Below are 24224 nucleotides of genomic sequence, written 5' to 3' on the forward strand. Positions count from 1 at the left end.
CGCGGCCCGGATGTGCGCGGAGCGCGGAGTGCGCTTGCGCAGAGCCCCGGGCGACGTGGCCGGCCGGAAGTGGCCTGTGCGGAACCGCCGCCGGACCGCCGCTGCCTGCCGCGCCGTCCTGCTCCCGGTGCTGCTTCGCGCTCCCGCCGGCACCACCATGCTGAAGAAATTCGACAAGAAGGACGAGGAGTCGGGTGAGGGGGCCAGGCCGGACCCCCGCGCAGACCCTCAGCTTCCTCGCCGGGAGGCCTCCTTCGGGGCCTCTGTCGTGACCGGAGGCGGAGGCCCTGGGGGTACCGGGGCTCGTGCGGAGGGCTCCGCTGGTCAGCGGCAGGCCTCGGAGGGCACGAGCATGCTCCACTGCCGCTCCCTCGGGAGCTCAGACCGCGATCCGCAGGGTGACCTTGGGCGGGTCACGAGCCTCCCGGGGCCTCAGCTTCCCCCTCTGTCTGGGGAGAGGGCCTGGCCAGATGCTCCTCTGGGGGTTCCCTGGGGCTGCGTTGGCGCTGGCCAAGCTAGACGTAATCTGCGCAGCCAGCGTTCTGTGGCTGAGAACCCTGACTGTTATTCCTTTAACCAGCAAACGCATATTGAGTGATGACTGCTGTCAGGCACCGAACTGTGCCCTGATGTTGCAGGAGAACAAGGGAGACACTCCGTGCCTGAGCTGGGAATGTCAGAATGTTGACAGCGCAGGAGACAGACGGCAGTCAGAAAATCACACGTGTAATTAGTTACAAGTGTGATCTCTAATGTGAAGAAACCCTGATCCCTGGGAGATGCTGGTCCCACACATTGTAGGGACTCAGTTAAGTAGCAGTTGCATAAGTGAATGCAAGACATGATGCTATGAGGGGCACAGACGGACTGTACCAGGGCTGCTGGGTGACTGAGCGGTTTGGGGTACAGGGACCCCTTGCAGGAGACTGGCAGGATCTGTTTGCAGGTTGTAGAGCTTTGATTGCCCATTCGGAGGAATTGGAACTTGAATAGGTCGACAGTAGGGACATTTGTCCCTTGTCTCCGTCTGGGGAGTTTTGAAATTCAGGGTCACAGCCAGTACTCAGGTGTCTCTATTCTCTGATGGTAGGTGGAGGCTCCAACCCGTTCCAGCACCTTGAGAAGAGTGCAGTCCTCCAGGAGGCAAGTGTCATTTGCTCCCCCATCTCTTCCACATTAAATGTTTTCAGTCAGTGTCATCAAAGTGCTGGTTTTAAGAACAGGAGGGCGTAAACCCATTCCTGGAGAGAGTTCATTGTGCTTTTACCTTTTTGTTGTTCTTTGTTTCTCCTTCCAGTTAATTAACAAGAGTTTTCTAAGTACCTGTTAGTCACTAAGTCAGCATGTCCCCAGCTAATACTTGGGGAAGACTTCGGAAGTTGTTAACCGATTAAGAAAAGAACAAGGCGAGGGGATATAGCCCAGTAGTAGAACGTGTGCTTAACCTGCACGAGGTCCTGGGTTCAATCTCCCAGTACCTACATTAAAAAATATTTAAGATTGGGCAAATGCGTTTATTTACCCTGGGGCTTCTCAGATCTTGAATGTGCTTGGGGGTTGTCATGAAAGGGAAATAAACGGAGCCAGAAGGAATTGACCTTGTTCCCTTCTTAGGCACGTGTGTTTAATGAAACTCCCATCAACCCTCGGAAATGTGCTCACATCCTCACCAAGATCCTTTACCTCATAAACCAGGTAATGGGGTGAACCTTGCGGGTGGGGAAAGTGGTGCTGGGATGTGGGGGAGGGCGCACAAGTCAAATAGCCCTTAAGCTACTTGACAGCCCCAATGTGGTAGTAGCCAGTGGCTCAGCTCTGGGCCCCCCAGCATCCAACTCTGATGTGTTGCCCTTGCTGGGGCCTCTGCAGGGAATGAGGGTCGGGGCTTGGGCGGGTGTGGCGGGAGGAGTCTTCTGGCTGGTCTGTCCCACGCTGGGCCTTCTTTCTTGATTGAATCAGGGGGAGCACCTGGGGACCACTGAAGCAACCGAGGCCTTCTTTGCCATGACCAAACTCTTCCAGTCGAATGACGTAAGTGTCCCCAGTCCGGCTCTCCCCTGGGGGGCAGTTCTGACAGGGCAGAGGGAGGCCCAAGGGGAGCCGCCCAGCCCGTGAGGCTGCCTCCGTGTCGACTGGAGCGTTCTTTCCCTAACCTTGGAGCTCATGCTGAGCCAGGGTCAGAGGGCTTTTCGCATCTTTCGCCCAGCCCACCCTCCGTCGGATGTGCTACTTGACCATCAAGGAGATGTCCTGTATCGCAGAAGATGTCATCATCGTCACCAGCAGGTGAGTCCTGGGTCTGTGGTGGAGCCCACCGCCACAGAAGCCATGTCTTCTCAAGCACCAGGTCAGGAGACTTGGACTTGTTGCCAGCAGCGCTCTTTCGTCCTTCCCTCTCCTGTCTCCCTCGTCCTTCAGTTACTCTGCCCGCCCCCACCTCCGCCCTCCCCCCATGGCAGCCTCCAAAGGGGGCGGTTTGCCCTTTAGTTCTCTGGCCTTAACCTAGGCACAAAGCCTTCCTCCCTTTGATTCCTCTTAGTCAGCCAAGCCAGCCGGGAACTGTCACAAGGACCAGCGAGAACACAGGGACAATGGATGCGGAGGGTGTGCAGGGCGTGCAGACTCTCTCCCTGAATGCTGGTCTGCTCGCTGAGTATTAGGCTGAGTGATTCAGGGTGCAGACGTAACTGAAATATAATCCCTGACCGTCAGATCTGGGCTCAGTTCTCTTATTTCTTCCTGCCACAGTTTGGGGAATGTTACACATTTATGTGTAGGTTCCTTTAGATAGTATTTATTGTCTACGAGCCCCTGAGTGTAACTCTGGGAACAGAGCAGCGAGCACAGCAGACGTGGCCTCTGCAGCTCAGAATTTACAAACAACCTGGCGGACAGGCATTAGGAAAGCGACGTCTGTAAGAGCAGACCAGAGCGATATCCTACTTGCATTCGGATCAGGAAAGGCCTCCTGGAACGATCTGAGTGGGTCCTGGAGGATGAGTGGAAATCGCAGGACAGGGATGGAGGCGAGGGCAGGGTTCCAGGCACAGGAATCAGCAGCCCTGGAGCGGGGAGAGCGCCCGGCCTGCCTGGGGACGTCTCTGTTAAGGAGTTTGTGCTTGGTGGTGCTGGCGGGAGGAGGCCTCGGGGATGTTTTCGTGGAAGGAAGGGAGTTTTATAAAGTCAACATTGAGTTTTACATGGACCCCTCTGGCTGCTGTGTGGTGTTTGGCTCGGAAGGTTTAAGAACACAGAGAGGATGCTAGTCAGGATCCTCGTGTGGTGACCGGAGCTGGAGGGGGCGGGCGGGCGTGGGCTGGGGGCGGCAGGCCTGCCTCTGGCTCCTGCCCCTGCGTGAGGACAGCGCCTCCTCCCCCGCAGCCTGACGAAGGACATGACCGGGAAGGAAGACAACTACCGGGGCCCGGCCGTGCGCGCCCTCTGCCAGATCACTGACGTGAGTCTGCTGCCCCCAGGCTGCCCCCACTCTCCCGGCTCAGTTGCCTCTGGGTCTCATCCTTTGCTTTAGGTTGTTTCTACTCCTAGTCTTCCTGCCGGGGTCCTGGGCAAAGCCCCAAGCCAGGTGATGGGGGCAGGAGGGGAGCCAGAACCCAGTAAACACGTCTGCTTCCTCCCTCCTGGCCCTCACTCCTCCACACCCAGTCACCCACGCTCCTGAGGGTGGCGGGGATTGACGGGGTCCCTTCCCACCCCATCCTTGTCCCCGCAGAGCACCATGCTGCAGGCCATTGAGCGCTACATGAAGCAGGCCATCGTGGACAAGGTGCCCAGCGTCTCCAGCTCTGCCCTGGTGTCTTCCCTGGTGTGTAGCTGAGGCCGGGGCCCTCCGGGGCTGGGGCAGGGAGCAGATTGGGAAATTGAAGAAATAGCAGAGTCACTGTCCAAAAGGGAAACAGAAGTTTTGTATCCCTTGATCTGAGAGTCCCACCCCTTCCCAGTGAAGAGCGCGCGGGGAACTTGGGGTTGACTGAGGGGCCAGTTGGACAACCTTGGCCCTTCCTGTGGGGTGACAGCTTTTTGGAGTTTAGGCCTGGTGGAGATCTGCCGTGGTGGATAGAGTGAGGGTGGGAGCCTTCTCGGAGGATGGGGGACGGCGTCTGAGGGAAGCTCTGGAGCACTTGGGACTGTGGGTGGGGCCAGGAGGTGCAGTGGGGAAGCATCCTGCCTGCCCCCCTTAACGAGCCCTGCGCCCACAGCACCTGCTGAAGTGCAGCTTCGACGTGGTCAAGCGCTGGGTGAATGAGGCCCAGGAGGCGGCATCCAGCGACAACATCATGGTCCAGGTGAGCTGTGAATGGAGCAGTGGCGTTTGAGACTCTGAGGCAGGTGGCTCGGCAGTGGCTGGGCAGGATGGATGCTCACCAGGGAGATCCTGGTGGCCTTGGCTGGAGCGGAGTTTGCTCCTTTTGTCATTGTGGGGAGGCTCAGGGGTTTGGGGAGGGCATGCAGGACACCAGTTGCAGGGGAAGTTGGGCTGGAGACTTTACCAGCTGATACCAGAATATTCGACGGTTTTGGCAACCAGCCGAGTACTGTTTGCGGAGTGTGATGTGGCGGACCCGGCCCAGGCAGGCAGAGGGCTGTTTCCCAGCTAGCTTTGTTGGCGATGCCTGGGAGCATCCTGGTAGGACTTTGACCTGCTTAGCTCTTCACTGACCTCGGCCAGGAGTCCCTTTATCTCCATGAGTCTCAGTTTCCTTGTCGGTAAAATGGGAATGAAAGGCCCTGGTCACAAAGCTGTGAGGATGAACTGAGAGCACCTGTAGCCTCTGCCCGTCTGGCACCTACCTTCCGGCTCCCTGTGTGCTGGGTCTCATCTCTGGGGCCAGCTGTGGCTCCTCGAACACGTTCCAGCGTCAGGGAAGCTCCCCATGTAGAAAGCCGTCAGATGCCCCTCTGGTGAGGAATCAGCAAAGAGCAGAGGGACAAAAGGTAGCTCTGTGCGTCTCATTTTGCCAGTGTCAGCCTTGAGCCCTCTGGCCCATCAGTGGAGGTAGCCGTGAGGTCTCAGGCCTGCCCGGCGCCTTACCACACGGGTCCCCGCCCAAGGCCCAGCTCCCACTTTCTCTTTCTGGCCGGAAGACGTGCGCTCTCCCCCAGTTCTTCCGTCTCTGGGCGTCTGCAGGCTCCCCGCCCCCGTACTCAGGCTGCTGCCCGTCAGGCCCTCGCTGAACTCGGGGGGCGGCCGGGAACTGCAGACACTCAGGTGGCTTGCTGGGTGCTGCCTTCAGTCTCCGCGAGGAAGCCACCAGGACGTCCATCTTAGAGATGACGAGGCGGAAGCCCAGAGGGACGTGTGGCCTCCAGGGCCGCGTGGCAGGGGCCCCGGCCTCACGTGCCTTGTCCTTCTGCCCTCTCCTGTCCTCCAGTACCACGCGCTGGGGCTCCTGTACCACGTGCGGAAGAATGACCGCCTGGCCGTCAGCAAGATGATCAGCAAGTTCACGCGGCATGGCCTCAAGTCCCCCTTCGCCTACTGCATGATGATCCGCGTGGCCAGCCGGCAGCTGGAGGAGGAGGATGGCAGGTAAGTCTCTGTTGGCGGCCCACTGAGGCTTCCCTGCCCTTCCCGCCCTGGGCTGGGCCTGCCCAGCCTCCTCCTGCTGCCTGTTGTTCCGTAGCCGTGACAGCCCGCTCTTTGACTTCATTGAGAGCTGCCTGCGCAACAAGCACGAGATGGTGGTGTATGAAGCCGCCTCGGCCATCGTCAACCTGCCAGGCTGCAGCGCCAAGGAGCTGGCCCCAGCCGTGTCAGGTGACCGGACGTCCTGCACCCCAGCCCCACACGGCCCTGCCTCCGGGGATGTAGGTCCTGGGCCAGGGGTTGTGGGAAAGAACAGAAATTCCTCCGAATCAGCCACAGTCAAGGGTTAAGAGAGGGAATGCGTTCCCAGGAAGCACCTGCTCTGTGCCAGGCTCGTGCCTGGGCCTCCCACATGGGTCTCATTTGGGGGATGGGGCGCCCTTAGCTCCGTCTTACACGACAGAGGCTGGAGCACTGGCGAGTGGCAGAGGCGAGGTTCAAATGTGCCCTGCAGTCTGCCGGCTGGCTGGCCATAACGAGGGCCCAGTGGAGGAACTCCGCATTTAAAGCCAGGGTGTGGTCCCTTGGGCCTGAGCCATCTCCAGGGAAGGAGAAAGATCGGTACAGAGGGCCAGTCAGCCTGTGAGCTTGGTAGCCAGGGTGGGAGTCCTGGCCCTGTCTCAGCTGCCGGATGAGCCTGGGCCAGTCAGCTGTCCTCTCCACGCTGCAGGGAGGGGTGGTCACCGCACCCATTCCCTGGGGTTATGGCCGGCAATAGACTTGAGTCATCGGCACAGACGGCTTCGAACAACGCCTGGCAGCTCAGAGCGCAGTGGCGGTGCTCTGGCCAGTTGTCTGAGCTGTTGCGGGTCCCCTTGCTGAGTCCTCAGTGCCTTGTCGCGCAGGACCGTGTGCTGCATGTTGAGCCCTCCCTGGATGTCAGAGTAGCGAGCATGGGGCGCTGGGCTCAGTGGTTGGTGCTAGGAAGCGGGGGTGTTGAGAGGTGAGGTGAGGAGAGGCTGTCCAGAGGCATGGAGTGGGAGAGAAGGGGCGGCCGCCCCAGAAGGACACGCACAACGGAAGCCAGGACTCTCCGCGGGGGAGGTCAGGCTGCAGGTGTTAGGCGTGACCGGGCCTCCTGTTCTTCCAGTATCCTGCGCGGGAGGGCTGTGAACCTGGTCAGGCAGAGAGGCGGGGCTCTCGTTTGGAGAGCGAAGTCTGCCTTCCTTCTCAGAGACAAAAGCAAAAGAGCTGAACGGTAAATGAATCCATTCAGTGAGCTAAGCGTTCATTCTCATTACATTTCCTGTGTCTCCAGGACGCTGAACGTCAAGTTAACAGGCAGCTTTCTAAATAAGGGTGATTTTAAGGAAAACATGAGTAAGTGCTGAAAACATGTCAGAGAATACAAGCCAGGTTACAAGGAAAGGGACGGGGGTGCTGCGGAGAGCAGCTCAGCGAGCGCGTGCAGAGCCCACCCCCAGCTTGGGGGCCTCCCAGGGACGGGAACGGGGCCCGAGGCGGTGGTCCTGCGGGGACCCAGGGCTCTGCTGGTGTCTGTACGCCCCCTGGGGAGAGGTGGGAGATGGCTTCACGGGGTGGTGGGGGGTGTAGGTTCAGCGCTCGGGCTTCAGGTACAGGCAATCCTGGACATCGTCCTGGTTCTGCCGCCTCCCGGCTGCTGGGCCAGAGTCCCTTCGGTTGCTTTGCCCCTTTGTGCCTCAGCCTGTGCCTGTTAAAGACGGGGTGGTGACAGTAGCTGCCTCGTACCAGTGAGGGCCACTCAGACGAGGCCGCAGGTGCTCACCCGTGGGAACGTGGGCCCTCATAAGCCCTCTGCTCTTGGCTCAGGTGCCCGGGGGGAGGATGGCTCTTCCTCAGCTGAAGTGGAGGTGCCAGCAGCGAAACAAGTCAAGCACAGGGTTTGGGTCTGAGCCGACTGAGAGCCCTCGCAGGCCCCCTGGGAGGCCCTGGGTTTCCCCAGCCACTCAGTAGAGGGCGGTCTGGCACGTGGCGTCTGTGTCCCCGCAGTGCTCCAGCTGTTCTGCAGCTCCCCCAAGGCCGCGCTCCGTTACGCCGCCGTCCGCACCCTCAACAAGGTGAGTGTGGGGTTGGCGGGATGAGGGGCTGTCCTGGGACCCCTGGAAGTGGCTTTGAGCCCCTACCCCATGGAAGGTGCAGCCCTGGTCGGACTCTTTTCTCCAGGGGGGTGACATGAGCTTGTCTGAAGTTCTGGCGGGAGGCCTGCATTCCTGTGCCTATCCTCTCCATCTCTTTCCTTCCAAGATAGGTTGCCATGAAGCATCCGTCAGCGGTGACAGCCTGTAACCTGGACCTGGAGAACCTGGTTACGGACTCGAACCGCAGCATCGCCACGCTGGCCATCACCACGCTCCTCAAGACGGGCAGCGAGGGCAGCATCGACCGCCTCATGAAGCAGATCTCCTCCTTCATGTCCGAGATCTCGGATGAGTTCAAGGTGCCCGCCCCGGGCCAGGGGACCTGAGGGCTGGTTGGGTGGAGGACTTGTGGAGATTGATGCGTGCGGTGCCTGGTCTGGCCTTTGTCCGTGGTGTTCTTTGCAGCAAGGCCGGGAGCTCCCAGACCCCTTTATCGGGTCCTGAAGTGTTGCCCGTGTGCTGGCGGTGTACTGTGTAGGGCTCTCAGAAGAGGGGACGTAGCGGCGCACAGGACAGGTCCTACCTGCCCTCATGGAGCTCGCGTGCTGGTGAGGAGAGGGCAGAAGCGCGCACACAAGTGAGAGGATGGCGGAGTCTCAGACGCTGCCGGTGCAGCAAAGAAAGCAGGTGCAGGAGAGGTTCCTAGGAAGAGCCTGTCCTGGGCCATGAGCCAGCCTCGGGGAAGATGCTGGAGGTGGGGACGCAGCAGCACTGGGACCAGCGATGAAGTCAGAGCAGGCGGGGCCTAGAGCACGTGGGGCCTGGAGGGGCGTGGCAGAGTTGTGCTTTTAAGGAAGATACTAGGTTTTTCAGTAGTACCTTTTAAACTTTTATTTTTAAATGGTTTGCAGAAGGTTGCAAAGAAATGGACTAAATTCCCGTGCACTCTTCCCCCAGCTCCCTCCTCCAGTTCCTGCACCACCACAGGACAGTGTCAACCAGCATGGGCACGTCCGTAGTTAATTCACCAGTTACACGTGGATGTGTGCCTGTGTGTGTGAGAAACTACACTGTTTTCGTTTTTGTTTGGCGGGGGAGGAGGTTATTAGGTTTGTTTGTTTGTTTGTTTATTTAATGGAGGACCTCATGCATATTAGACATGCACTCTCCCACTGAGCTGTACCCTCCTCCCGAAACCTCGTCTTTGTCGCACCGTGTAGCCTTGCAAAACTGCCAGCACAGTCAAGGTACCAGGTACTCAGCTACACCATCACCACAGCTCCCTTGTGTCACCTGCCCTGCAGAGCCACGCCTATTCCCTCCTCCCCAGCCCTTAGCCCCTGTTCAGTCTCTGTGATTATGTTATTTCACAGTTGTTACATAAACGGACCATGTAGCATGTTTTTAGAGAGTTATTCCGGGCAGATAGTAACATGACTGATGATAAATAGTGTGGTAAGTTTTGTGGCGTGGATTACACAAAGCGGGCAGAGAGAAACTGCTGCGGGCTGTGGGAATGAGTACTTTGTAAAGTGACACTGGGAGGCTTGCATGTTAGATCCTTCTGGGGCAGCTGGAGGGGCAGCTGGAGTGCGGCTTTGCTCGGAAGAGGCAGTGGCACCTCCAGGCAGGGGAGGTAGGAGAGGAGGGCGCTTTGAGGGCTCTGCAAGGAGCAGAGCTGGGTGTCGGGGCGTGGTGCGAAGGCTGGGGGAGGAAACGCGGTCAGCGCTGACTCCGTTTCTAGTTGGGGTTGATGGCAGCGCAGTGGGTGAGTCTGGGGAGGGGGGCGAGGGTCAGGTCTTGGATGAGGGAAGAGGGAAGGTGGTGATGGTGATGGCAGCCGGGCCATGTCTGAGGTGACCGTGGGTGCCACATGGAGTTCCGTGAAGGACATTTGGAAACACTGGTCTTGAACTCAGAGCAGAGACGGAGATTTGGGAGTCAGTGGCCTAGAAGAGGTGGTTAAAACCATGGGAGGAGGTAGGATTGCCGAAGAGACTGTGAGAGAAGAGAAGAGGGCCAGGGCTGGAGGACCAGGCGGCAGCCTGAGTGAGGACAGCTGAGGGTGGGAGTCACCGCTGGTGGGGGAGTGGGGCCCGTGGGATGGTGCGGGCCTTGTTGACTTGCCTTGAGATCTGAGTCGAAAAGCAGAGTCGGGGGCACCAAAGCCTGGATCAGGGGCTTTGAGGTGCTGTGCCTGGCGCCCTGCCCGGGGCAGGCCGGGGACTTAGGTCCTCGCGTCTCCTCGCCCTGGCCCTGCCCAAGGAGGGACTCCGTGGCCACTCCGTGAGCGCAGTAACCTGAGCCTGGGGGCAGGGGCTTCTGCTCACGCGTGTCTGTTTGGCCCAGGTGGTGGTCGTCCAGGCCATCAGTGCTCTGTGTCAGAAGTACCCTCGCAAACACGCCGTCCTGATGAACTTCCTGTTCTCCATGCTGCGTGAAGAGGTGAGCAGGGGCCCTCGGGACACGCCAGGTCTCCTGAGCAGGCAGTGGCCTGGGTGCTGGCTCCAAGCCCTGTTTGGAGCCCAGATCCTGTTGTTGGGTGTACCCAGCTCAACCTGTCAGCCGGCCGAGTTTCCTGGTGCCCACGGCCCTTTAAACTGCTCATGGACCGACAGTATAAACACGCACCAGTGCCTGGTGATGACAGTAATAACGATAACGACACACTGCCCTACCTTTAAAGAGCCAGCAGGTGCCCCGAGGCGATGCTTGTGCCGAAGGTGGGAAACTGAATTCCGTCTGGTGTCATCTCACATAGAAATATTTGGGCCAACCAGGAGCTCCAGGGTGGTTTCTTGGGAAACTGAGGAAAATGGTGTGACATTGGTTCTATTTTTGTTCCTGACATGAGTTAGTGATTCACTTGTTTCCCCTTTCTTGGTGGTCTCAACAAAACTGGTTAACTCAGAGGCGGAAAAGCAGTTTCTTGGAGTGGATTTGGTCCCCAGATACCTGGTGGACCTTTGCCCCAGCCCCAGTCCCAGCCCGGCCCCTGGGCCAAGACTAGAGGAACCGTTGCAGTGGGCGTCTTTAGGGTTTGCAGGAACGTCAGAAGGGAGCAGGAGGAGGAATGGGGGTTAGGGCTGACAGCCGGCTCTGTGGGGACATCGTAGTGTCCTCGATCTTGTGACCATCATCACAGGCTTTGTAAACATTTTTTTCTCCCTTTAAAAATCAGGGCTCTGAGCCAAGGTCTGAGTCTGGGTCTGTGAGGCGCACAGCCCCTGGCGTCCTCCCGGGCCTCCCTGCCTCCCAGGACAAGACGTGGGTCCGTGTGAGTGAAGCATGAGGGCTTCCCCCATCAGAGCCCAGCACTCAGGCCCCTCGGCAGCCGCCGGTCCAGCAGCCGCTGGCAGCACCTTGCCGCCATTGCTCCGAGCTCACGGCACCCAGCGGGCAGGCTGCAGGGCTGAGGCCGACCCCGGTGTGTGCGCCCACACCACAGCCCTGGGAGGTGTGCGCGTGCACACACACGCGGTGCCACTCACAGGGCGTGTCCGTTGTTCAGGATCACCTGTTGGCTGAGCACGCTAACCATCCTTCCGTCAAGGTGCCTGAGGCTCAGACAAGGGAGGTAACTTACTGCAGCCGGAAAACAAGCTGACCTGAGAACAGGGGCCAGGTTGGGCCCACAGACAAGTTTTACTTGGATTGTACGGGTTTTTAACGTTTTGAATTAGTAGCCATTGTTTGCCACCACAGTAGATTTCCAGTTTCTCTTGAAGAACTTCTAAGACCGGGCCACACGAGGCGGCGGCGTGACGTCACTCTTCAGACAGGACAGGCACTGTCCCTGCTCACCCCCATCCAGTCTGTTGTGTGTGGCCAGGTTACCTGCCTGGCACCTGAGGGCGTCTCAGCTGCCACTTCTGTTCTTAAGTCTCTAAGTAGCAGTGTGTAGATTTGGCCCGAGGTCTTTTGCTCCTCCACTGGCCCATTCAGTCTTTTTTTTTTAATCTTCATAAAATACATGACAGAAAATTCATCGTATTAACTGTTTTTCAGTGTAGAGGTCAACAGTGTTAAGTATATTCACATTGGTGTGCAGTTAATCTCCAGAACTTTTTCATCCTGCAAAACTAGACCTGATCCTGTAAACACGAGCTGCCTGCTCCCCCTCCCAGTACCTGCACCACCCACTCTGCCTTTATCTCAAAGATGGGAAGAAAATTAAGACCCAGAAGTTTCCTATTAAACCATCTACTGTTAGGACTGGAAACGCCCCAGCGAGGACTCAGCCTTAGCTTTTTGTTTTACACAAAACAGAGGTAGAGGCCCAGAGAGCCAGGCCTGGGCCCCTAGGTCTGCACCTGGGCCACTGGGCCTGGGCCTCCGCGCTCATTCGTGTGTGGAGCATGTGGCCTCCTTGCTCAGCACCCCTCCCCGCCCCCGCTGCAGGGCGGCTTCGAGTACAAGCGGGCCATTGTGGACTGCATCATCAGCATCATTGAGGAGAACTCGGAGAGCAAGGAGACTGGGCTGTCACACCTGTGCGAGTTCATCGAGGACTGCGAGTTCACGGTGCTGGCCACACGCATCCTGCACCTCCTGGGCCAGGAGGGGCCCAAGACCAACAACCCGTCCAAGTACATCCGCTTCATCTACAACCGGGTGGTCTTGGAGCACGAGGAGGTCCGGGCAGGTGGGTCTGAGGAAGGCTGCCCTGGGCTCCTGGCCGGCTCTGGAGCAGAGCCCCCAGCAGAGGGGCTGAGCTCCCTGGAGACAGGGGCACCCGGTGCTCTGGCTGCGCAAGCTCAGCATTTTGTGAAGTTGTGGGAAGGGTCTTAGATGTGTGGGTGTCACCTGGTGGAGTGGTCCTTAACCTCATTTGTTTTATTGATTTGTTTGTTTTTAAGTTTCACTATGTATTGCTGTTTAACTTTATCTTTCTGCGTGTTTAGTTTTTGTTTTTTTAATAATACCTTTATTAAGTTATGCAATTCACATACTATAAAGCTCACTCTTAAATGAGTGTACAATTCGATGGGCAACTGTCACATTCTTAATTTTATTTTTAATTAACTGGTGCCTCCTCGAGACAGATTTTCCTCCTTCAGCGGTCGTTACTCATTAAGTAATAGCTCATCTTCTCACTCATAGTTGTGTGATGCGTAACTGTGAACTGAGGAGGGCAGCTCCGTGCCTCATCAGAGTTAATGCTGGAAAGGGCCCCTGGGACCCGAGAGCAGGGCTGCCTTCCCCATGGGAGGCGGGGAGTCGCTGCCGGGGTGGTGGGCAGGGCCTCCCGGTTCTGGACTGCTGGGCTCTGGATGACCCATTCGGAGCACTGGAGGTGAATCACACTTACTTGCTAAATGCAGGCGCTGTGAGTGCTCTGGCCAAGTTTGGGGCGCAGAATGAGGAGATGTTACCCAGTATCCTGGTGCTGCTGAAGCGGTGAGTGCGAGCCTGGGCCCGACGGACAGCAGTGCTCCCTCGGGCCCGGCAGCGTTGCTATGTCTCTAACTAAAAGGGGGGGGGGGTGATACACCACTATCGATTGTAGAAAATGAAAGTCTGAAAAACAACATCATGCAAAAATCCCACCGCCCAGACGTGACCATTGTTAACTTGAGTTGTTCTTTTTCTAAAAATAGCTTTATTGAGATACAGCTCACAAACATACCATGCATCGTTAAAAGTGTATAACATGATGATTTTTAGTGTATTCACAGAGTTGTACAACCATCACCACAAGCTTAGTTTAAAACATTATTGTCACCCCAAAAAGAAACGGTGTGCCCATCAGTAGTCACCACCGACACCCCCGCCCCCTGCCCTGGTCACTGACCCTAACCCTGACCCACCTCAGCCTCTGAGTTGTCTGTTTTGGACTGTTCGTGACAGCACAGTCGTGCTCTGTGTCACATTTCATGTGTCCTTCACAATGTTTCCGGGGTCCATCCACGTTGTAACTGGTGCCAGCACCTTGTTCCTTTTTATGGCCAAATAGCATTTCATTGTAGGGCCAGACCACGGTCTGTTTGTCCATTCATCAGCTTTCTACTCTGGCCGTTGTGAACAGTGCGGCTGTGAACACGTGTGCACGAGTCTGTGTGTGACGGGTTCTCGGTTGTCCTGGGTGTGTACCTAGGAGTGCCGTTACTGGGCCAGGTTAAGTTCTTCTTTGACGTGTGCTCTGGGACACGGGAGGTCGCCCCCTTCGCTGGGTGAGCCCTAGGGAGAGGGTGCAGGGAATATGAATGTGGCCACCACCTGTTGGTTAGAAGCCCAGGCACCATATCTGGGGGCTGAGCTTTAAGAGACCTGCTTCCTCTCACCACCCTCTGGTGAAGCCCTGCAGCACCCCTAGCCCTGTGGGGCCCCCGTCAGTAGGACCTTGTGTTCTGGCCGCAGGTGCGTGATGGACGATGACAATGAGGTGAGGGACCGAGCCACCTTCTATCTCAACGTCCTGGAGCAGAAGCAGAAGGCCCTTAATGCAGGCTACATCCTGAACGGTGCGTCTCCCCTGCCGTCCTGACCCTGGCCTGCCGAGTGCCGCGCCCCCTCCTTGGGCAGGGCAAGTCTGAGGCGGGACGCTCTGGGCTGGCTTTCAGGCATCACTGTGATCTCAGGAGACCCTGGGCCCTGCGGTTCACAGCCATGCGGGTGGAAATGGCCCAGTGGAGTGAAATGCTAGTCGTCTACATAAACCCCCATTTTCTCAGTACTTTGCCCTTGATCAGTCTCTGTCCCATGCCCCCCAACTCCCCATGCCAGTCCTGTGACGGAGGGTGTCGGGGGAAGGCAGAGGCTCAGGGGTAAGACCACAGGCCCTCAGCCTCCCGCTGGCCTCCAGGTCTGACCGTGTCCATCCCTGGTCTGGAGAGGGCGCTGCAGCAGTACACTCTGGAACCATCAGAAAAGCCTTTCGACCTCAAGTCTGTGCCCCTGGCCACCGCGCCCACGGCAGAGCCAAGAGCAGGTGAGTGACACCGCCGTGGCCCTGCAAAGCCACTGTGCCTGCCGGGGATGGACGGGGCTGTGCCGGGAGGAGGGGATTGCCCCTGTGCCGCTGGCTCCAGGAAGTGAAGGCACGTTCGCACACGCTTTCACGTGCTCTGTACTTCACGCTCCCCGGGGGTGGAAATTATAATCCCTAGGTAACAGCACCATGGCTGACGCCACCCTGGCCTGTTACTGGAGTTGCTGGTCACCACGCGTTATTTGTTCCTGCAGAAAGCACCCCCATCACCGCAGCCAAGCAGCCTGAGAAGGTGGCAGCCACCCGGCAGGAGATCTTCCAGGGTGAGCAGAGCTGCTGGGGGGGCTCCCGGGGCCGCGGCCGGGTTCGGGCTCTCTCCCAGGGTTCAGAGGAAGACCTGCCGCCGTTCGGGTCTCTCCTGAGCGCTGGGCCCTCGGAGTATTCGGCCAGCGTGCTTGACCCGCAGATGGAGGGTATTGGGTCCGTTTGGTATTTGAGGATTTGGATGTCCAGAGAGAGAAAGTGATTTGCCCGAATTTGCACAGCAAGGAAGTGAGGAAGTAGGGCGACTGGAATTGAGATCCAGATCCGACTGGCTCCGAGCTGCCTTCCGGCCCCGGCTCTGAGGGCTTGGGCCCCGGAGCCAGGCCAGTTCAGCGTGTCTGGGTCCGCACTGCTGGGTCCAGACATACCGGTACTTCCTCCTGGGTTCCAGACGTGCTCCATCCACCTTGCCGTGCAGGGTTCTGTCTGGGTTTTCGTCTGCCCCTCTGCTCTGGCATTTTTCACGGGGAGAGGCTGTGCGTCGAGTTGTCAGACCATGTTATCCACTGAATTCCTACCTTCAAGCACTGGCACGTGTCTGCTGGCCCCTGTGAAGCACCCCCGGGCCCTGGGGCTCATCTCCTCTCTCCGTAGCTCTGTGCGGTTCTCCACATGGTCTGTCTTTCTGTTGCCTGTCGCAGCGCCTCCACAGTGCCTTCCTGACTCAGGTAGGCTCCCGACTGTTGCCGACGGACATTAAGTCCCACCTTTTCCTTTCCGTTCCAGAATCTTGTCTTCTCTCAGCATACTCTCTCTCACATTTCCCAGAACTAGGATCCTGAGCCGGCTGGGCTCCTTCTAACCTGGAACTTTCCTTCTGTGTCAGTTCTCCCTTGCTGCTGCCACAGATGACCACGGACTTAGTGGCTCAGCGTCACACGGATTTATGATCTTGTTCTGAGGTCAGAAATCCGAAGTGGGTTTTGCTGTGTTGACAGTGCTGCACTCCCTCTGGAGGCTCGGAGGGGGTTTGTCCACTCGCCTTCTTCCCTGGTTTCCGAGGGCGCCTGCGTGCCTCACCTAGAGGCCCCTTCCTCCACCTTCAAAGCCAGCTGCAAAGGCTTTCCACGTCTCTCTGGCTCTGACCCTCCTGCCTCCCTCTCAAGTGGTAGAGCTTGTATGTAGTATGCAGGAGGTCCTGGGTTCAATCCCCAGCACCTCCTCTAAAAAATAAAGAAGTAAATAAAATCACATCTGCAGAGTGAGAGAACATATTCTCAGGTTCCGGGCATTCGCTCGTGCACATGGACCATTGTGCTGCACCCTCCGAGGTAGACGCCTTCTGAGCCTCTTCAAGGGTCTCAATTCCTTTTGTAGACAGTTTCTCAAAGCCTAACTTGTATTGATCACATGTTAAGTTCCAGAGACCCTGCTAGACCTTGACATTTATTGCCTCATTTATCTTCACTACAACCCTGGGAACAAGATTATTGTGTCTATTTTATTGAGGAAGAGTCTGCAGCTCAGAGGCATTAATACTAGTGGACTTCCCCCGGGTAATAAGGGTCTGGAAATTTAACGCCCAATGAAACGGAACCCGTGGAAAAGCACTGGTGGCTGATGGTCATGGTGGCCCGAGTGTTCCTCCTGATACCCAAGCTGCCTCTTTCTGGGCGTTTTCTTGCCTGCACCTTCATCAGATAAGGTTCTTCAGGCTGTAGAGGGCTGGCACAGTCACACAGGCTGCCTCTTCGTTGTGGGAGAAAGCAAAATAATAAAAATGCCTACTTTCTTGCTCTATCCCTGAAATGTGAATTGAGTCCCTACTGAGTCCGGGGCATCCCCGGCCTCAGGGCGCAGTTCTCGTCCTTAAAGAGTTCAATTTACCTGGGAAGACAAGTTGAAAATCTTAAGAGTGGTGATCTTCAAAACATCAGTAGACATCAAAGTCATCTGAGAAGAAGTGTTAGAAATGCAGATTCCTGGGTCCCGAACCAGAGATTTCAGTAGAGCAGATCTGGGGAGGGTCCAAGAATCTGAGTTTTCCACCAGCCCTCCCAACCGGGTGGTTCTGCTGCAGGTGATTCATGACCACAGTTTGAGGAACGCTGCCTGGGGCCTTACCGGACGCACACCATCCACACTAGGTTGGGTTTTCTGCAACACTCTGAATCTGAAGCATCTCCTTTTTAGCCGCTTGTCTTAACACGTCTGAGATTGATCTGTTCTCCTGCCCGGTCCTCTGGTTGTAACAGCATTCATCTCCTCTTAGTCTTTTCCTAATCTCCATCTTCTCTTAAGAATCTTTGCTGAGCTCCTAAAGTTGAGGGAGTCTCCAGATGGATTAGACCTAGGATTCTGGGGCCTCCCAGTCCGTTGGCTGCTTCTGACGCCTTCTGAGGGCAGTGGGGAGGAGGGCGCCCATTGTGCTTGTATGGCACGAGCGGAGTCAGGGAGATGAGCGAGTGCTTGTGTGTATTCAGGAAATCACCAGTGGACCTTGAGGACTGGGCGTGAGGATTGATCAGGAGCACAGGTTGGTCTGGGACTGAGTGACCATGTGGCCTGTGGGTTTCAGAGCAATTGGCGGCAGTGCCTGAGTTCCAGGGGCTGGGGCCCCTCTTCAAGTCCTCGCCTGAGCCCGTGGCCCTCACTGAGTCAGAGACCGAGTATGTCGTCCGCTGCACCAAACACACCTTCACTGAGCACATGGTGTTCCAGGTGAGCCGGGAGGCTGAGGCTCTGCGGGGGCCTGGGCCCTAGGAACGGTCCCATGGGGTCCTGGCTCCCCCACATTGAGAAATTGGAGCTCAGCCTGAAGACAGATCTGTCACCGGCAGCCACATGTCTCGCATCCTTGACCCAGGATCCCTCTGGCTCCTGAGTTTTAGCGCAGAGACTGGGAGCCTGGGAGGGGGACTGGGCCAGCAGTCAGTGTGGCCCCTGGGTGAGAGGGAGGACCCCCAGCTCCTCCTCTGCAGCAGGTTGGGGCCAGAGCAGCATCTGAGCAGCCCCTCTCCTCCCTGGTCCAGTTTGACTGCACGAACACACTCAACGACCAGACCCTGGAGAACGTCACGGTGCAGATGGAACCCACTGAGGCCTGCGAGGTGCTGTGCTACGTGCCCGCCCGGAGCCTACCCTACAACCAGCCCGGGACCTGCTACACGCTGGTGGCCCTGCCCAAGGAGGACCCCACCGCCGGTGAGCCCTCTGCGGGGACCACCCTGGGGTCGATCGGGGTGGGGTGGGCAGCTCGGTGCCAGCTGTTTGTCTCCTGCCGGAGTTTCAGCTCCTTGACATGAGTCCTGAGGAGGAGAAGAGAGAGAATGGCTGAACCCCCGGGGCTTTCCCCACATGGTCTCACTTCCTCCTTGTAGACCCGAGGGCGCAGCACCACTGTCCCTAGTCTTAGAGGAGGAGACTCAGATGTGGGTTAAAGGGCTTCTTGAGGCCACGTGGCTGGCATGAGGCGGAGCCGGGTCCATCTGGTCTTCAGACCAGACCCTGTCACTGTCCCGTGAGTGAGCACAGAGGAAGCGCAGGCGCGGGAGGTCCCAGGTCCCCTCCTCCCAGAGAACTGGGCGCTTTTCCCAGGCCCAGGAGGGCTCTGTGGATGTAGCCAGCCTGCAGCACCTGTGCCCTCCCCTTCCTTCCCCGTGGGGGCGCGTCTCAGGCCGGGACCTGGCTCTCCGGCCCTCTCCCAGCTGGAGCCCCCGGTCCAGACGTGTGGGGCTGGGGGTTAGGTGCCGCTGGTGAGAATGCAGCGGGGGCCAGGGGTGTGGGCCTTGGCCGCCCGCCCGTGGAGGACGCGCCCGACCGCCCGGCCTCCCCACCCCACAGTGGCCTGCACGTTCAGCTGCATGATGAAGTTCACTGTCAAGGACTGCGACCCCACCACTGGGGAGACCGACGAGGAAGGCTATGAGGACGAGTACGTGGTAAGAGGCTGGGCGAGGAGGCTGCCGGCGTGGACAGCCGGCCTGGAAGCGTTTTCATGCTGGAGTGGGGAATAGAAAAACGCAGTATAAACACACAGGAAAGCGCTGCCCGTGGCCCTTGGGGAGTGCCGCGGGGAGCGGAGCTGTGTCGGAGGTTATTCCGTGCAGTACAGACCTTGCCGTGCCCACTGAAAACTGCAGCGTCGTTTCCTGTGTCATTACAAGCACTTCATAAACATGTTTTTTTTTTCATAAACACAATTTTTAATGACTTTAACATACTCCCTTCTATTGACATAGCATAACTTCACTTGACCATACATTCCTTTAACATTGGGCCTTTGTGATTCCAAATTTTCACTGTTTTTAAATACTACGTTGAACATCCCTTTGAGTGCAAATTTTTATCTGCATTTCAGGCTATCTTCTTAGGATAGATTCCAAGAAGTCAAATAATTTGGTCAAAGGCTAAGCATGATTTAAGACTTATTGATTCATATTGTCAAATTGCTTTCTAGAGAAATGGGGTCAGTCTGTATCTGCTGGGCAGTCCTTCTATGCTTGCATGTATTCAGGCCCTTCCGGTTCCAGCTGTCTGAGCTTCAGTGGGACCGAGTGCCCCGGGCAGTGGCTCAGGGCCATCTGAGCGCAGACCTGGGTGCCCAGCCTGGGGCGGAGACTGTTAGAGCCCTCATGACTAGAGGGGCAGTGGCTGGAAAACAGCGGTGGCCACTTGTGTCCTCCTAGACCCATTGCTGAGGAGGGGCCTTCCTGGGCACTGCCCTGCGGCCGACTGAGCTGCCTGGGGTGCGGGGTCTGAGGCATGTCTTCTGCTGTGGGAGCCGTGTCCTGCATGCCGACACCTTACACGCACCCGAGTAGGGGCTCAGTGAAGGGTAAACGGATGGGGGTCCTCTATGGACGTCAGTCCAGGGCGGGGCAGTCTTACGTGACAGGCCCAGGGAGGTCACAGCTGGGGGGGGGGGCGACGTCTACTGAGTCACAGGAGGCAGGCCCATGAGCACTCCCTCCCATCCGATCAGGCCCTGACTCTAGGCAGGCTTTAGAGGGATGTCATCTCATAGCTGACACCCCAAGGTGAGGGCCGAGGGTCCTCTGTATCCATGGTTCTGCATCCATGGATTCAGCCAATCACAGATTGAAAATATTTGGAGTTGGGTTGGGGGTGGATTTCCAGGAAATTCCAAAAAGGGAAACTTGAATTTGCTACACAAGGCAACTGTTTATATATCATTTGCTTAATTTTTACAATAATTTACATAACAGTTACGTTGTATTAGGTATTACAAGTAATCTAGAGAGGATTTAAAGTATGCGTCTCTTTCCATTCATTCAGAGACGGCCCACACTCTGTCTATGGAGTGTGTATCTACTTTTAATCTGAGCACCCAACCCCCACACCTCGTGGCCTTTCTCCTGCCTTTCAGTATATCTCTGAGTAAATCTGCCTTTACTCAAGGAAGGAAGGAAGAAAAGAAAAGGAAAGAAAGAAAGAGAAAGAAAGAAAGAAAGGAAGGAAAGAAAGGAAGGAAGAAAGAAAGAAAAGAGAAAGTATGCGTGGGTTAAGTGCAAATGCTGCACCATTTTACATAAAGGACTTGAGTGTCAGAGATTTTGGTCTGGGGGGTCCTGGGACCAGTCCCCATAGATACTCAGGGACGACTGTACTTGGGCCAGGGTGCATCTGCTGAAAGGTCACCGCTTGGCTGTGAGCACCTTGGGGACAGACAGCCAGTCAAGTTGCTGCCTGTCCCCTGAGCCCAGCACGCTGCTCAGTGCCTGGCAAGCTCCAGCCTAACACGCTGCAGGAAGGGGTGGGTGGCGGGGTCAGAGCAGAGGTTCAGAGGTGTGTGGAGCAGGGAGTCTGCCCTGGAGGAGTGTGCCTGATGGGCACCTCTGTCTCCCCAGCTGGAAGATCTGGAAGTCACGATAGCTGATCACATCCAAAAGGTCATGAAGGTGAACTTTGAAGCTGCCTGGGATGAGGTAGGGGACGAGTTCGAGAAGGAGGAAACATTCACCTTGTCCACCATCAAGACACTTGAAGGTAAATCCAGGAGTTGCTGTTTCCAGCTTGCTTGCCTTTCAAGGCCCTTGGCCGCTGTCAAAGTGCTCCTCTCTGTTCCCCATCCCTGCCCCCAATGCCCCCAAAGATCCAGGGCTGTGTCCAGAGTAGGTACTTCAGATGCCACGTCATTAAAAGCTGCTCAGAGTGGGGCTAGGGGATGGGGGAGTGGTGGTGGCACAAAGCGGGGCAAGATAAGTGGCTTAATGACACTGGGGTTTCTCCCTACAGAGGCTGTGGGCAATATTGTGAAGTTCTTAGGAATGCACCCTTGTGAGAGGTCAGACAAAGTGCCGGATAACAAGAACACCCACACGCTGCTCCTGGCTGGTAAGCAGTGTTTCTGGGTGGGCAGGGCCTGGAGCCACTGCATCCTGGGCTGAGAGCTCCCGCTGGGAACTCGGGGATTCAGAATTCACAGTGTCCAACTCCACGAGGCCTAACGAGACCTGCATTGGGCTGTCTCCCTCCCAGCCCTGGCTGCTAATGACTCCATTCCCCTTCCAGCAGGCAACCAGACTCATGGCACAAAGGACACCAGTATATGCTTCCTCTGATCATATGGATGTAAAAGCAAATGCGTACACATTTCCGTTTTTTAACGCAGATGTTTATATACAAGTGGTGTATACACTGCACTTTGTTATTCACTTGACTGCATCTTGGAGATCTTCCGTATCACTACTCAGAGCTTCCTCATTCTTTTTTGGTGGGGGGAGAGGGTTATTTATTTATTTGTTTATTTTTAGAGGACCATGTACATGCTAAGTACACCCTCTACCACTGAGCTCTGCTCTCCCTCCAAGAGCATTTTTATCATCCCAAACAGCGCTCATTCTTGTGTGCAGCTGACTGCTGTTCCATTATGTGGGTGGATCGGATTCTGGTGGACATGTAGATTGTTCCAGTCTTCTGCTCTTACAAACTATGCCTCAGTGAATGATTACATACAGACATGCAGACGCACACACTTCACTTTGCATATGGGCACCGAGGGTATTTGTAGGGTAGGTTTCCCTAGGCGTTACCAAGACAAAGTGCATTTTCCATTTTGGTAAATATTTCCAGTTGCCTTCCATAGGAATTGTGCGCCTTTCCTCCCACACTCTGGACAGCACAGCGTGTTATCAAACTTGGTGGTACGATGTTTGCCAGGTGTGAAGAGTGGAGGCTCTGTGCAGGTTTATTTTGCATTTCTCGTATATTGAATGAAGTTAAGCATCTGCTCAGATGCACAGTGCCACTTGTGTTTGCTTTTCTGTGAATTGTTCTCATATCCTGTGTCTAATTTTCTTCTGGGCTCACTGGACTTTTCTAACAGGAATGGGATTTTAAGCACTTCTCATGGAAGTTTTCAAACATACACAGAATCAGCCCCCCGCGCTCATGCCCCAGTGTCGACAGCAGACAGCACCGATAGCCCTGCTCACTGTCCACCCCCAGGTTCTATGTTTAGACATTTTATATGTAAACATTTCTGATCTCTATGCTTCTCTAAAAGTTCATCACACCTAAAACAGTGAACAAACGGAAAAAAATTTTTTCTGAGTGTTTATAAACAGGGTGGGGAAGTTGCTCTGCTTCAGTGCCCTGCTCACAGCTGATAGCCCCCTAAGCCCAGCCTTTCTGGCCACAGTGAGGTGACCCGGTCCCCTGGGTGTTGCAGACATCTGCTCTGCGGTTTTGTCATGGTGGGGCTGTCCCTTCCTCTGTGCTCTTAGATTAGGCCAACACATGTGAGAGCCTCTGTGACATCAGGCACAAGCCACGTATGTCCATTAACTCATTTGAGCTTGGCAGAAGCTCGAAATATGGTTAGTAGAATGGTATCTACTGAGATCATGGAGGATGCTGCAGCTCAGAGAGGCAGAGTGACATGCCCAGGGCCTTGGGGATTTCAGCCAGCTCTCCTGCTTCCAGGCCCCTCCCATTCCACTCCCCCAGAGCTGCCTCCATCAGCTGTTGCAAGCACACCCCCACCTCCACCCCCAGCCTAGCTCACAGCCCGTGTCTGCCTTACCCACCTGTCCTCTCTCCCCTTCTAGGCGTGTTCCGGGGTGGTCATGACATCCTGGTGCGCTCCCGGCTGCTGCTTTTGGACACGGTGACAATGCAGGTGACAGCCAGAAGTTCAGAGGAGCTGCCAGTAGACATTGTCTTGGCGTCTGTGGGCTAGGAGGACGGCCTGCACAGGCTCTGCTCCTGCCCTTCCCCCAACACTATGCAGGAGTCGCGCCTTCCTCCTGAACCCGGTGGAAACTCCTTTCCAAGCCTCTGTATTCAAAAGCAATTAGGAATCCTTGAGGGCTTTTTGTTTTTGTTTTTTTAATTTAACCCCCACCCCAAGACTGCTAGGGGTCACTTTTTAAATAGGGGATGATTTTCGCTTGTCCTCAAACTTGCTGCCTTGCCTGCCAGGGGAGGGACATCGCAAATGAATAAAGTTCTCGCAGCACCTGTCGAATTTATCCCCTAAGAAACCATCTGATCCCTATAAATAAATCAGCATGTGTTTATTGAGTGAGTGCTGCTTCCGCAGACTTGTGCGTGCCTAGGGGCTCGGGCTCCTCTGCCACAAGAACACCCTCTCCATCCCCTCTGCGCCCACAGCCCTTTGGCCACTACCTGCCATGAGGCAGGGTCCTGTCTGAGCCGCAGGCCCGGGAGCTGAAGTGGTGCAGGTTTGCCGAGGGAATGACAGCAGGTGTTGGATTTGTGCACCTAAATCACCCTCCTCTTCTAGGCGATCAGAGGGTTTGGGTGGATTGCCTGGCTGTTCCCTAGCGTCAGATCTTGGGTGGAGTGTGCAGGGGGATTTCCCTGCTGGAGGACCAGCCCCCGAGAGCAGAAACCCCTGGCTTAAGTCCCAGGGGAGCTGTCTCAGAGGCCACCGCAGCTGGGCTTTTAAACTCAAGCCAGGTGGTTTTGACGGTTTTGTGGCTGAGGTACAAAATCTGTTTTAAAAAAATCTCGGCCTCACCCTTACAGATTTAGATTTGGGGGTCGGGGGCCGGGGAGGGGAGTGGTGAGGGCCCTGGAAAGTGTGCTGGTGCCCACTGAACTTTGAGAGTGGCGTGTGTGATTCATGGCTTTTCCACTTTTGCCCCAAACTATGAGGCAGTTAGGACTGCGAAGTAGAGATGTTTCCTGATTTCACCCCTGGAGCCGTGGCTCCCGCTGTGCTGAAAAGGGCACTGCGGGCCCCAGGGCGCATCTGGGGGCCGGCCTGGTGCCTGGGGACCCTTCCTTCCCCGCCCGTCCCCGAGCCTCGCCCTGGGAGGGAGTTAACTCCGCAGGGAAACGGCCAACACGGACCCTGAGGTAGTCGGAGTCTCGG

General features: G+C 56.4%; 1 protein-coding gene across 1 annotated transcript; it reads left to right on the forward strand.

The window, feature by feature from the left end:
- Positions 1-41: 41 nt before the first annotated feature.
- Positions 42-23411, forward strand: COPG1 (COPI coat complex subunit gamma 1). Its single transcript, XM_032458773.1, has 24 exons — positions 42-194; positions 1091-1143; positions 1615-1695; positions 1960-2031; positions 2207-2286; positions 3382-3457; positions 3731-3823; positions 4218-4304; positions 5391-5548; positions 5643-5776; positions 7577-7644; positions 7836-8024; positions 10015-10110; positions 12067-12310; positions 12990-13065; positions 14026-14129; positions 14471-14596; positions 14851-14919; positions 17439-17581; positions 17893-18064; positions 18704-18801; positions 20731-20869; positions 21119-21217; positions 22933-23411. The coding sequence occupies exons 1-24, from the start codon at positions 158-160 to the stop codon at positions 23061-23063; spliced, it is 2625 nt and encodes an 874-aa protein (XP_032314664.1). The 5' UTR covers positions 42-157; the 3' UTR covers positions 23064-23411.
- Positions 23412-24224: the final 813 nt, after the last annotated feature.

The sequence above is a fragment of the Camelus ferus genome, chromosome 17 (genome assembly GCF_009834535.1).
Source record: "Camelus ferus isolate YT-003-E chromosome 17, BCGSAC_Cfer_1.0, whole genome shotgun sequence".
In the NCBI taxonomy this organism is placed as follows: Eukaryota; Metazoa; Chordata; class Mammalia; order Artiodactyla; family Camelidae; genus Camelus; species Camelus ferus.

Coding starts and splice junctions, on each gene's coding strand:
- COPG1 (XM_032458773.1), top strand. CDS start 158: ATGCTGAAGAAATTCGACAAGAAGGACGAGGAGTCGG. Junction 1,144..1,614: donor AGAGTGCAGTCCTCCAGGAG/GCAAGTGTCATT, acceptor TTCCCTTCTTAG/GCACGTGTGTTTAATGAAAC. Junction 10,111..12,066: donor TCTCCATGCTGCGTGAAGAG/GTGAGCAGGGGC, acceptor CCCCCGCTGCAG/GGCGGCTTCGAGTACAAGCG.